General features: G+C 40.7%; 1 protein-coding gene across 1 annotated transcript; it reads left to right on the forward strand.

Moving 5' to 3' along the window:
* The first annotated feature begins 3,580 nt into the window (after positions 1–3,580).
* LOC138209556 (homeobox protein OTX1 B-like) lies at positions 3,581–11,146 on the forward strand. Its single transcript, XM_069168213.1, has 4 exons — positions 3,581–3,793; positions 6,062–6,240; positions 6,987–7,138; positions 9,155–11,146. Exons 2-4 carry the CDS (start codon positions 6,144–6,146, stop codon positions 9,950–9,952), a joined length of 1,047 nt encoding a protein of 348 aa, XP_069024314.1. The 5' UTR covers positions 3,581–3,793; positions 6,062–6,143; the 3' UTR covers positions 9,953–11,146.
* Positions 11,147–12,439: the final 1,293 nt, after the last annotated feature.

Genomic DNA, 12,439 nt, shown 5'->3' on the forward strand with positions numbered 1-12,439 from the left:
ATGGGAAGCTGTAGTTCTTTGTCATCGAGCCAAATGTCCGGCCTCCATCGAGCCTGTGCTTCCTGGAAGTGTTTGTTTGACTGGCGCTGCTGTGCTGCAGCCAGGTGTGATGACAGTCAGTTAACGGTGGTTATCTGCTCCGTCAGCCTCCGTCTGCTCCACTGAGCCAAGTTCATCATCACTGAGATGGTAAATGCAGAAAGAATGTGGCAGCTGGGTCAAGTGACTGCACTCTCCACTATATTTATTATAGATGTGTGTGTGCAGCTAATCCACATCACATTCATTTCATTTTCAGAATTGGATTTTTTTTCTTTCTCCAGTAAGGACCTGGGAGGTTCACATTAAGTTCCATCTGTCCATCGTTTGCACCCTAAGACAGTGTGTCTATACAAATCCCTTCCACCTGAACACATTTTAAACTGCTGCTTTTCTATTGCAGTGGTCTGATTTTTTTATTTAGATTTTTTTTTTGGAAGCTAAATTGAATGTAATGTAAATATCCTGCATTAATCTTCCAGCTCCTGAGTGAGAACATGTTCACTTCATGGCTGCTTTCCAATGAGCCTGGTGACACAGGTGGCATTACCCAGAACCCCCTGCTCTCCCTGAGAGGTTCAGGTTCCAGTGTTGACACAAACACTGAGAAGGAAAAATATGTCTTGTGAGTGACATTTATTTCTGCAAATGTATCCAAAATCCTCCCTGGTGATTTATCACATGCGGATGTTGGTAGCCCTCATGTGAAAAGCCCTCTGGAGCAAATATGTGACTAAATGGTAATTATAAGTATTTTGTGTTATGCTACAAAAAGCACACACTTCTTCAGCAGTGACTTATAGTTTGAGTCACAATTACCAACGCAACAAACCAAAAGGTAATCAGAGAAACGCACATTTATCATTGAGGATGGTCAGGAGACAACGACAGAAAATATATTTATGAATTGAATTGAATTTTGAAATATTTTTTGAATTTATTTTTGAATTCTTTTGTGTTTGAACGTGCTTTCCTTCAAAAGTTTAACGAACAAAAAAACATTTTGTCATTAATGCAACATTTTCTGATTTTGTTACAGATTAATTTTCTAAATAAATGACATCTTTGCAGTATAAATCTTTATAGATTTCACAATTGTAATTTTACAAAATCATTCTGGAAAACATTATTAATTTGTATTCTAATGTCCGATTTCTAATTTGTAAAATCAAAGAGAAGGACAGTTTTTATCAGTTACAACCACAACTTGATTTTACAGTAATTTTTCAAATAATGTGTTTAACCTGAAGTTTCTTCCAGTGAATGTGATGAGGAGATGTTTTATAATCACATGCAGATGTATTTCTGTCCGTACGTCACTGATCTGTCATCTCTAATGTCACAGCAACAAGGGTCCTGGATCCCTTTGCTGTCATTCACACTGACGGTATCTGATATCTGAATATCAACTCAACAATATTTTTTACTTTTTAAACATCTTCAAAAGTTGGTGAGACTGTCAATGTCTGTTTTTACAAAGTCCCTCAAATAACAATAAAAAACTAAGGAATGCCCTTTTGTTCATGCTTTTGCATCCAAAGTGGCAACTCTCCCAATTACTATATAAATATCTGAATCTATATCAGCTACTTACCTGCAAATTCACCAACATACATATAAGTTCCCATATAAGTGACTTCTTAAAGCTCTTAACTAATAAAGACAGCCAGATCTCACAGCAGCATTTTTCTACAGATTGTCATATGGGGACAAAAATAGTCTCAGTATTTTATATTTATTCCTGAACTTAAATCACCTGAAGCTTTGCATCCTAGTTTTGGCAAATTTGAAGAGTGTTTTAAACAAATAGTTTTAACCACAAACACAATAATCACCTCAAGAAATATCAAGTTGTTTTTTTCTTACCTGAGAGTCCCAGCAGAGCGAAAACATTTCCTGATGGATCCAGAAGAGTCTCATCAGACAGTGTTTCAGTTGTCCTCCCTCGTCGATGTGTTTTCCCTTCATCTTCACCTGCCTGCTGAGCTGCAGTTTCCCTTCAGCTTGCAGACAAACGCACTGCAGTCAGCTGATTTGTGGACTTTTTTTCTGCCCTGCTCTGTGTCTGCAGGGACTGCGTGGTTTTTTTTTATGAGGTGGGAAGTGTGCAGCAGCCCGGCCGGAGCCCACTGCATGCTTTCTGGCAACCTGGGAATTTATGCATGATGCTTTTAATAAGCACCGACAACACAGACGAGAAGCCTCTCTAAACTTAACCCCCACCACCTCCAACACACACACACACACACACACACACACACACACACACACACACACACACACACACACACACACACACACACACACACCTCTTCAGGCTGCCTGATCCCTGGATTTACGGGTTTAGTATTAAGAAAATACTCCTGCAATTTGGGATTAGACCCCAAAAACCCCTCATAACAACAATGACTCCGTCCATTTGATATCTTGATACTTGTGATCAATCACTGGCGTTGCTGCTGTCAGCCACAGACAATCTCAGAGGAAATAAAACAACAAAGATTGTCCACTAATTAATTTTAATTTCTCTGAAAAAGTTTTTCTTCTTTTGAGGATCCTCTATGATTCTCTTAGTTCCTCAATGCCTAACTTCTCAAAAGGTCATTGCAGCATGACTTTAACTCATGATTATAAGGATGGACTTTATTTGTTTACTTGTGAGTAAATTTGTGTTGTGTTTGTTGATGTAATTAATCATACTTTGGATTTGCTAAAAAATATTTTTATATGTGCTTTTTTTTAACTGTAAATGACACATCAGTATTTAAAGTATATGTATAGGCTATATTATAATTCGATTGATATATAGATGGATGTCCATGACACGGCCTTTTTACAAAATGAGGGAAACGTTTTTATAGTATTTCTTAAGTGTGTTGATCTCAATTTAAGGCCATTTAAGTTCCATAATTCACAGCAGCAGCTCTGCTTTGCTGCATTACAGTTTATTATTATACTTTTAAGTGAACCAATATTTATTTTATATTTTTTCTTAACTGACTCAGCTGGTTGAAGTTGTCACATGTCCATAAGGGATGAATATACCTCCTGTGTTAAGAGGGAAATCATTTTGAATAGAGAAATATTTCGAGCCAAAATTTAAAAAAAAAAAAAACATCCTCATTGTTATTTATTAATATAGCAGAAAAACACACATTCGTCATGGAGGCTATTCTCTTTCCTTTATAGAGAGCTAAATAAGCAGACATGTCCTTCAATTCAGTGTTAATACAACATAATATTAACACTGAATCAATGTTATCATATATTTGATATCATTATTTTGCTCCTGAATCATTATTTTCTCGCTGCGGACCGACTCCAACTTTCTGACCCAAACTTTTCACTGGCATCACGTGACGCGACTCCGACTCGAAAGGGGCGGGCGTTACGGCGCCAAGCTCGCACCCTCATTGGTCGCCCACGTCCCGCGGACGGCTGCCGAGCTCCGTGATTGGCTCGGAGCGGAGGAGCCGCGTGCTTCCTTGACTCATAGAGGCGCGGGCCTCGGAGACGAGCATCAATCTCCATCCGTCAACACTGGCTGGACAGACAAGGAGCACAGATGACTCAAATAACTTCTGCTTTTTCATTTTTCTGCGTTGAAATGTTCCACTTGTAGTTTGGAAACAGCTGCGAGCGGAGCCGCCACAAACCTCTGAATAAACTCTCTTTTATGTGGATATTTTTCTACAACTCCGGATCTCATTGGTTTGATATTTACCTGGATTTTTAAATAAGGAGTACAAAGAAGGTGAGACTCTCCTCTCTGGTTTTATTCTATTGTATTGTGTATTTCAAGTGTGTTTAGCTGTCAGTCTGTTTTATTTTCTTTCTTTTTTTTTAGCCCAGACATTATTTCGTATTCTTTTTTATTAACCTTTACCCTATACCAAAAACAAAACAAATGTCAAATAAATTATAAAATAAATCCTCATCAAACTACTTTTTGTTTCTGAAATAATTACAATGAGAACGTGGAAAATAAACATTAGTCGTGTATTCTTTTTCATGATGTGGACTTGGATCTCTTTTGGGTGCAGGGCTCCTGTCCCGGTTACCTCACTGATAAGGTCACTCTAATTGTCACCCTGTGGATCTAATCTAAATTGTAATGGAGGTCATTTGCACACAGTTTTGCTGCATTTACATTGTGTAATTCGGCTCCTTCCTGTAGGTATGGAAATAAATGGCGCATTATTTGCAGCGTTAACGCCTCAGTGCACATCCATCAGGCCCGGGGCACCTTTCACACAAAATAAAGCTGCTGTTAGTCACAAATTTAAGTATTTACCTGCGAAAAGAACCCCAGTGGATTATGGAAATTCTTATCTAAATGCACTGTCTTAAACTAATATTAACAGTGAGCCATTATAGGGGTTTATTAAAGCTGCAGCAGCGCGTGAAGGTCTGCAGAAAAAGAAAAGGAGTCTAATCAAAGATGCAGAATTATAATAGCTGTTAATTAAGATAACTGCTTTATATATGATAATACGAATTATTATTCATACGTGAATGATTTTATTTGCTGAACAGTATGCTCTTCTTTTTTTTTTTCTTTTTTTTATCTAATTCGAGAAATCATTGTCTAACTCTTCCTCAGCTTAATTATTCAACCTTTTATTTATCACGTGATGCGGTTTGTTTAACATTTTATCATGTCAAATCGGATTTACTTTATTCCGTTTGTTAAATGTACAGCTTCTTCCCATATGAGAAGAACTACAGAGGAGCTTTGATAAGTAATCAAATAAAATCAGATGAAGTATATTGAAAAATACAGCCTACAAATCAACAGAGGAATAATAAGTAAATACTTCTTAAAAGAAAAGAAAAATAAAACAACGATGCTGTAAGTAATCTATCACAGTTAAATGAGTTCCAATGGAAACATAGAGGACAGAATACAATAATAAAAAAATAAAAAACAGCCACAGTAAACTGTTTAATGGCCACATGCATTATTTTTTACTGATGATTTAATCTGCGTCTGTGAATGAAATAATACATTTGGAATAATACTTAAGACCAGCAGAGCTATCAGGGAGGGAGAAAAGTCTCGAGTGGCCTGCTGACTAATTCCACCGGTCGATTTAATTGTGAACTATTGAATTAATTAAAGTATAATGAAGATGTGAGTGATTGCAGCGCTGCTGAACATGCTGATGGATGTTTGAGGAAGTCCGCTGTGATGACCAGCTGCGGTTTGACGATCTTTGCTTTTTGGAATCTGTTTTTTCTCCCGTGAGTTCAGAGTTTGGTGACAGTTTTTAATTATTCTTTGTTGTCCTGAGACTGTCACCAAACTCATTTTATCTCGTCATGCAGGCAGAGTTCAGGCCTTCTGTCACAGGACACGTGTTGTTTTTTTCCTCTGAAATAATTAACTCAAAAGTTCACATCGTCGTGCTGAATTTCCTCGAGGCTCCTTCGGTCGGGACCAAACTTGTATCTGGGACACGTTGAGTTAAATGTGCTCTAAAGCAGACACGCAGCTGCACGTCAGGTTTTCAATCTAACACAATGTTGACTATATAAAGTTTCTTCAACTTCAGGATCCATTTTCCAAAATGTCCTTATCTTCTTCCTCTTAGATTAAACTTCATTTTATTTCCTCTTTAGTTGACTAAATGCTGCTTTCATTGGTCTGTTGTGAAATTATTTAGGAATGTAAATCTAAACGCCTAAATTCTTTTCTCTAAAATCGGCACCGTAATTTCAAAGATCTCATTGACTAACTGTTTTTGTTCTTTCAGTGTTTTGTTGCTGTCTCAGTCTTTAATGTCCTCGGGTTTGACAGAATTAGTGACAGGCCTCCACGATAACATGGCGCTCGTGTTTGCGTCCTGTACTTTGGTTCCGAGTTTGTGTTTGTGTTAAGAGAAATTAAAGATGGTTAGAAAGAGGCGACGTATTCTGTACACTTGAAAAGTTGTACTGCTCAGCACAAGTAGGTTTTTATGTGGTTAAGACTCTTTGCTTCTATTTTTCCAATCATTCTTTATTCATATGTCTCTTGCAGGAACCGACTTCCCGAACCGACCAGCGGAGATCTGCACCTGTTCTGTCCGTCCGGACTCCGGTCCCCCCTCCGTGCTTCGAGCATGATGTCTTATCTCAAACAGGCCCCGTACGGGATGAACGGACTGGGCCTGAGCGGAGCTGCCATGGACCTGCTGCACCCGTCTGTGGGATACCCCGGTACGGGACCGACACGGGACGACACGGGACCGAACTACTTCCAAATGCTCATTTAGCCTAAATATTTACAGAAGAATAATGTCTCTATATTCTGGAGTTTCATTTTATTTTAAACATCCGTTTTGTTTGAGCCGGTAGCAGTCCGTTTAGTGCTGGTTGTTTTTTTAATCTGATAGTTTGCCTATATCATATTTATTTCGGTTAGTCTTACTGGGACACTTCTACAGTCCATTGTTGTCTGGGTGTTGTATAGCCCTTTAAAAGTTAGGCTACTTAAAACATGTATAAGCTGGAAAAAGTTGAATTTGACTGAAGTGTGCATCGACCGCGTTGAGAAAAATGTCTTTGTCTTCTCAAATTTGGATTCTAATTGTGCTTGTGGCGCATTTCGGGCCTCGTGCAGTTCCTGTTTTGATGTGAATTTGTAAAACGTAAACGTCCTCTGGGATCTGTATAACCAGACCATGACTCACTTCTGTCTTGCTGATAACAAAAATAAAAAAAACCAGGATTTCTTTCCGAGTACTCTCCTGCAGGCAGTGAAACATGGCACTGAAGACACAGAAGGAACTAAGATGGGAAATGATCGAAATTAAAAACAGCATTTACTCGTGCATACAACATCCACGAGCGCACCGCCGAAGACTATAATTCACTTTCGAACTTTTTAGAGGGATAATGACGTTAACCAGTCTCCGACTGAGTTACCGATGATGCGTATTGATTTGTATTTTGTTCTTCTCCAGGCAACCCGCGGAAGCAGCGCCGGGAGCGGACCACCTTCACCCGGACGCAGCTGGACATCCTGGAGTCGCTGTTCGCCAAAACGCGCTATCCGGACATCTTCATGAGGGAGGAGGTGGCGCTGAAAATCAACCTGCCGGAGTCCAGAGTGCAGGTCAGAGACTCACGTGTGTCTGGGATGTTAAATGTGCACGTTTTGAACTTTATATTTTACAATGCAGAAGATATAATGATCATTCATTGGTTACTTTAAAAATATATATATATATCTCATACTTGCGGAAAATCAGAGTGAATCTTCAAAGTTGAAGAAATTCTGTTCTTCCAACTTATTAAGTCTTTTTAAGTTTGAACATTTTCCTTGAGAGCTGGAAAGCAGACCGACAGTGAAACAAGGCGTGCCCGACATTTAGAAGTGAGTCGGGAGGTTTGAATGATTTGCTGTGTCTCTGGTGGACTTTCTGCCTTCCACTGCGTGATTGGCCTCAGAGCGACTGGATGTTCAGCTGGTATTGATCAAGTAGAGACAAGCCTTGATTTAAAGGGGAGAGTTTGGCTGCGCTCTGGCAGAGTGTGATGTGGTGAGCTTTCCTTCGAAAAGGGCTCCGAGGCGGGTTTTATGTCCGGCTTCAGCGGCCCTCTGCTGGGCTTAAAGCTGCAATTATGGCTGCTGCCTCTTCGCTTTCTGCTGCTGCTGACAGGCCGCTTCTACCACCGCGGACATGACTGTTTCACCCACAAGGCCCAGGAATCAGCACTATTACCGTCACAGCACAAATGTTGCGCAATCATTTTTTTTAATACGCTTGATTATTTAACCATAATTATTATAACAACAATCAGTGTTACCGGAAAGTATTTCACAATCAATAAAATTGTTATGCACACCCCTGAGCTCGTAGTCATGGTCATAAACATGTTTCATGTACATACAAAAAAAAAATAAAAAAATAAAATAAAATCATCAACTAATGTAGAATAAATGTGTGTTTTGATCTTTGTAGTGTGAAAATGCAGCCACACTTTTTCTCTTTTATTTTGGTAACGTTTATGGCTATTCATAAAAACATTTGTAACATATCAGACCCTACACAACAATATCATTCTTATTTATTTGTTTACACTGTCCCCCAAAATTGATAAAAAATGTCAACACATTTTAACAGGTCTGAAAAATTATATTTTCCAAAGGTTAGTTTTTTTTTTGAATTGCCAGTACTGGTCAGGGATTTTCTGCTAGCTTTAAATTGAAAACCCCTCTGGGCAGTTTGTTTTTCATTCAAACATTTTAACATTGAATTCCCTGTAGATGATTAGCAGTTTACTCCAAAGTCATGCTGCACTTTTCCTAAAATATTTACCATTTAGTTTAGTTCTTGTTATGTAATAATAATCACTGCATTAAGGAAACATGAGTGAGCAGGTTATGGCAGAGTGGAACTTCTCCTTCATACACTTTTAGTAAATATCACCGTGTGAACAGAACTTAATCAGACCAGGATACAGCAACACCTAAAGAGTCCGTCGACAAAAAAACTCAAACAAACGTACCTTTATGTGGATCCAACTGGGCAGAAAGTCTTGATTTATGTGTTCAGGTTTGGAGATATATTTACATTGAGACTCCAATACAAAACACTGCATTTAAAAACTTCACCCACAGTGAACACACATCCGTCGCTCCCGCTTCTTTCTACTCAATAAATACTAAGACTGTTCACAGTGAGGTTTGTGGATTAACAGCACTGTGTTCTATAAATAAAGTGGCTGTTGAATTATTTAAATCTCATTTTTGAAATGCTGCAAGCAGCACAAGCTAACTGGTAGCAGGGTCGAAATCTCAGAGGCAGATCAAATCTGAATAGAAAAAAACAAACCTGCATGAAAATCAGTGAAAATATGTTTTGTTTTTTGTCATTTTGGTGAACTGATCCGGTGTGACCTGAAAAATATGACAAAGTGTGACCTGACCAAAGGAAACGTGTTTATGTGCCATTTAGCAGAGTGCAGAATAAGGGAGAGTAAAGGTCAAAGGTCAGAGCCTCTCAGTGGGCTCACGTGAGAGGGAAGTGTAATAAACAGGAGAAGGTGTTCAGTTCCTGAAGGCTCAGTCAGGTTTCACTTCTCTTTTTTATTTTTTCTGACCCTGCGAACTCTCCTCCTTCACCAGGTCTGGTTTAAGAACCGACGAGCCAAGTGCAGGCAGCAGCAGCAGAGCAGCAACAGCGCCAAGGTCAAACCCATGAAGAAGAAGTCGTCTCCGACCAGAGAGAGCACCGGTTCGGAGAGCAGCGGCCAGTTCACCCCGCCGGCGGTGTCCAGCTCCTCCTCCTCCACCTCTTCCTCCTCATCCTCTTCCTCTTCCTCCTCCTCCGTCGCCGCCGGTCTCGGCTCCACCGGTCTGATCAGCACCTCTACCTCCGTCACCGCCCCGGTGTCGTCCATCTGGAGCCCGGCGCCCATCTCCCCGGCGCCGGCGCCGGCCACCCTGCCCGACCCCGCCGCCCCCACCAGCGCCTCCTGCATGCAGCGCTCCCTGTCCTCCTCCACCAACGGGGGAACTCCATCCTACCCGGTGTCCTACAGCCAGACGGCGGCGGCGTACAGCCAGGGCTACCCGGCCTCGGCGTCGGGCTCCTACTTCGGCGGCGTGGAGTGCGGCTCGTACCTGGCGCCCATGCACTCCCACCACCACTCGCACCACCCGCACCAGCTCAGCCCCATGACCGGCAGCTCCATGTCGGGACACCCGCACCACCACATCGGTCAGACTTCGGGACACCACCACCACCACCACCACCCGGCGCACCACCACCAGGCGTACAGCGCGCCCGGCCTCACCTTCAACTCCACGGACTGTCTGGATTACAAAGAGCAGACGGCGGCTTCAGCCTGGAAACTCAACTTTAACGCCTCCGACTGTTTGGACTACAAAGACCAGGCCTCATGGCGTTTCCAAGTGCTGTGACTCCCCGTGTGTCTCCTCTCTGCTTTTTGCTGTTGGTGGTTTATTTTTGGAGATCCTTTAAACTAATAGTAGAGACACTTTTGAGAAAGTTTATTTGTGACGAGCTGAGAGAGATGTGAATCGTGAGCGCAGGCCTCCAGCTCGACTCCGTGGTCATCAGTGGAGCGACTCCTCCAGGATTATTTTTCTACTTCACAACCCGAGACAGACCGACCCATTTACAACTTTTGAAAGCCTTTAATAGTACAATTTCAGTGGAAGCTGCACGATTGCGCAGTGAGGGATCTGTGATCATTCTTCGAAAGAAAAAAACATACATTTTGACAGAAATATGATTCAAAAAATCATACATTTGACTCTTGAGTGGGCTTTTCCATTTTTTTTTCTTCCAAAAACAGGATGCTGCTATGATTTTCAGGTTGCTGATGTTCATTTCTTTTGATTTTCCAAGTTGAATCTTGTTCAGAAAGTCGTCGTCCAGCCTGTGGGTGTTGTATTTTGGAGACTGAATTGCAGCACTTGTTTATTAGGTGAAAGATTTTGTTATTTGAATTAAAAAAAAATGTGAATTAGACACGCAATGTCAGTATTCCGTTGAAATCTGAAAGATGTACATTCGTGTCTTTACAATAAAGTCTTGTTAAAAAATGAGCAGTCCAATGAAATATTTCTTTTTTGAGAGAAAATCCAGTGTGGTGAGTTTATCAGATAATCACTGGCATCAAAAGGAATCACTGAGCTGATCGAACTGGTCTGGAAGTGAAGATCCAACCAAACCAACAACTGTGATCATTTTTGAATGACTTTTGTCACTTGGAGCTTTTTTTTTTTTTTTGTCATTTATGACATCTGAATACTTTATCAGGTAAACTGGATCACACAGTTACACTCACACATCTGGAAGCTGGATGCCTGCTTCACGCTGAAACTTTGCCAAGTTTTGTAGTAAAATATTTGTTTGGATGAAATCTGTGTGGCTGTAAATCTCTTTAGTTAAGTTCAGTTTCACTTTAGTGAACTTTGACACCCGGCCGATAGAAAGCCATCTTGATGGTGCTGATGTCAGAGGGAACAGAGAGCCGAGTTGGTTACCTGTTAGTCACAAAAGGGTTTTCTTGAATGCGCTCTGTCTCGGAGTAAAAACGGCTCCACCGTAAAGTAAAGGTTGGTATTCAGTTAGAAGAGTCATAAATATCAGCTCTAGTGGTTCAACATCCCTGAGCTTCACGGAACTACTTGTTTTGCCGCTCCTGGGTTTGAAACACTTTAAAGTGCCTTGCTCAAAGGCAGAGCAGCGGTCATAATGAGGGAGGGAAGCTTTCTTCTCAAACAAGTTGGGCCAGCGCTGAAATTACAGCTGTGAAACATGAGGACAAATTCATATTCCCATTAATATACTGTAGTTGAAATAATGAGTTATTCAGTCAACAGAACATTTAAGAATCTTATTACTAAGAATTATCGACGTTTCACATCTTTATAAAAGAATCATTTTTACAACCAGTCCTCCAAACTAGACCTCAAAATACGCAGATTATTTTTCCCATTGACTCCCACATCAATACGGAGATGATTAATTGTGAATTTTTTTCGAAACAGCAAATGGAAAATGATTGATAAGAGCATTTTCTGATCTGGAATGAGTTGAGTTTTGTTTGTGTGGGATGTGAATGAGCTCTTGGGGGGCTGTGTTTCTACGTCTTCAGAGTTGATCTCCGTCACAGCTCGGACTTAGTAAGAAAACGTGTTTCACTTTGAGCGTGTCATGATGATGATCTTCACAACTTCAAGTAAAAGGTTTTAGCTGAAAATGGCTTTTAACAAATTAATAGCTCAGTACATTTTATTTTATTTGAAGTTACTTTCATTTGCAAGTTTGTTAAGTGAAACATGAAACTTTAAAGTCGTCGTACCTGTGGTGAGGTAAAGCACCACATGATATATTTCAATGCATATTTCATATTTTGAACATTCTTTTCTTTAAATTTAAGACCAGTTAAAACCTTCAAAATGAAAACTTCTCCTTTACATTTTTCATGTATGAAGATCAAATAAACAATATATGTCAAAAGTTACTGATTTGGGTTTTTAATTCACACAACACATCATCTTTTTAAAAACTATTAGCTCTAGAAAACATGCTGAGGTCCCCAGAGTACGAAGGCAGTTTGAATGTTATCTCTGGCACCCAGAGAGAAAAATATCCAAACAGCATGTCAACAATCAACCCCCCCCCCCCCACTCCACCCCCACCCGCCCCCGGCAGTGGAGGACTCACAGCCGGGCAGGTTAGCAAACATGTACACTGGCATCCCCGCTGTTTGTTTGGCCGTGTCGACAGTAATGTACAACTCATTTGATCCAAGGGAAAAAGGGAGGAATCACGATTTTAATTAAGAGCCGTCTCGCTTCCTCGCAGCGTCCCTCCGGCAGCTGGACAAACAGTTTTCCGTAAACATGGCGTCCGGGCGGCGTGTTTGCCCGCTC

The sequence above is a fragment of the Embiotoca jacksoni genome, unplaced genomic scaffold (assembly GCF_022577435.1).
Source record: "Embiotoca jacksoni isolate LCO1_2020_lvr unplaced genomic scaffold, fEmbJac1.0.p SCAF_4, whole genome shotgun sequence".
NCBI classification, from domain to species: Eukaryota; Metazoa; Chordata; class Actinopteri; family Embiotocidae; genus Embiotoca; species Embiotoca jacksoni.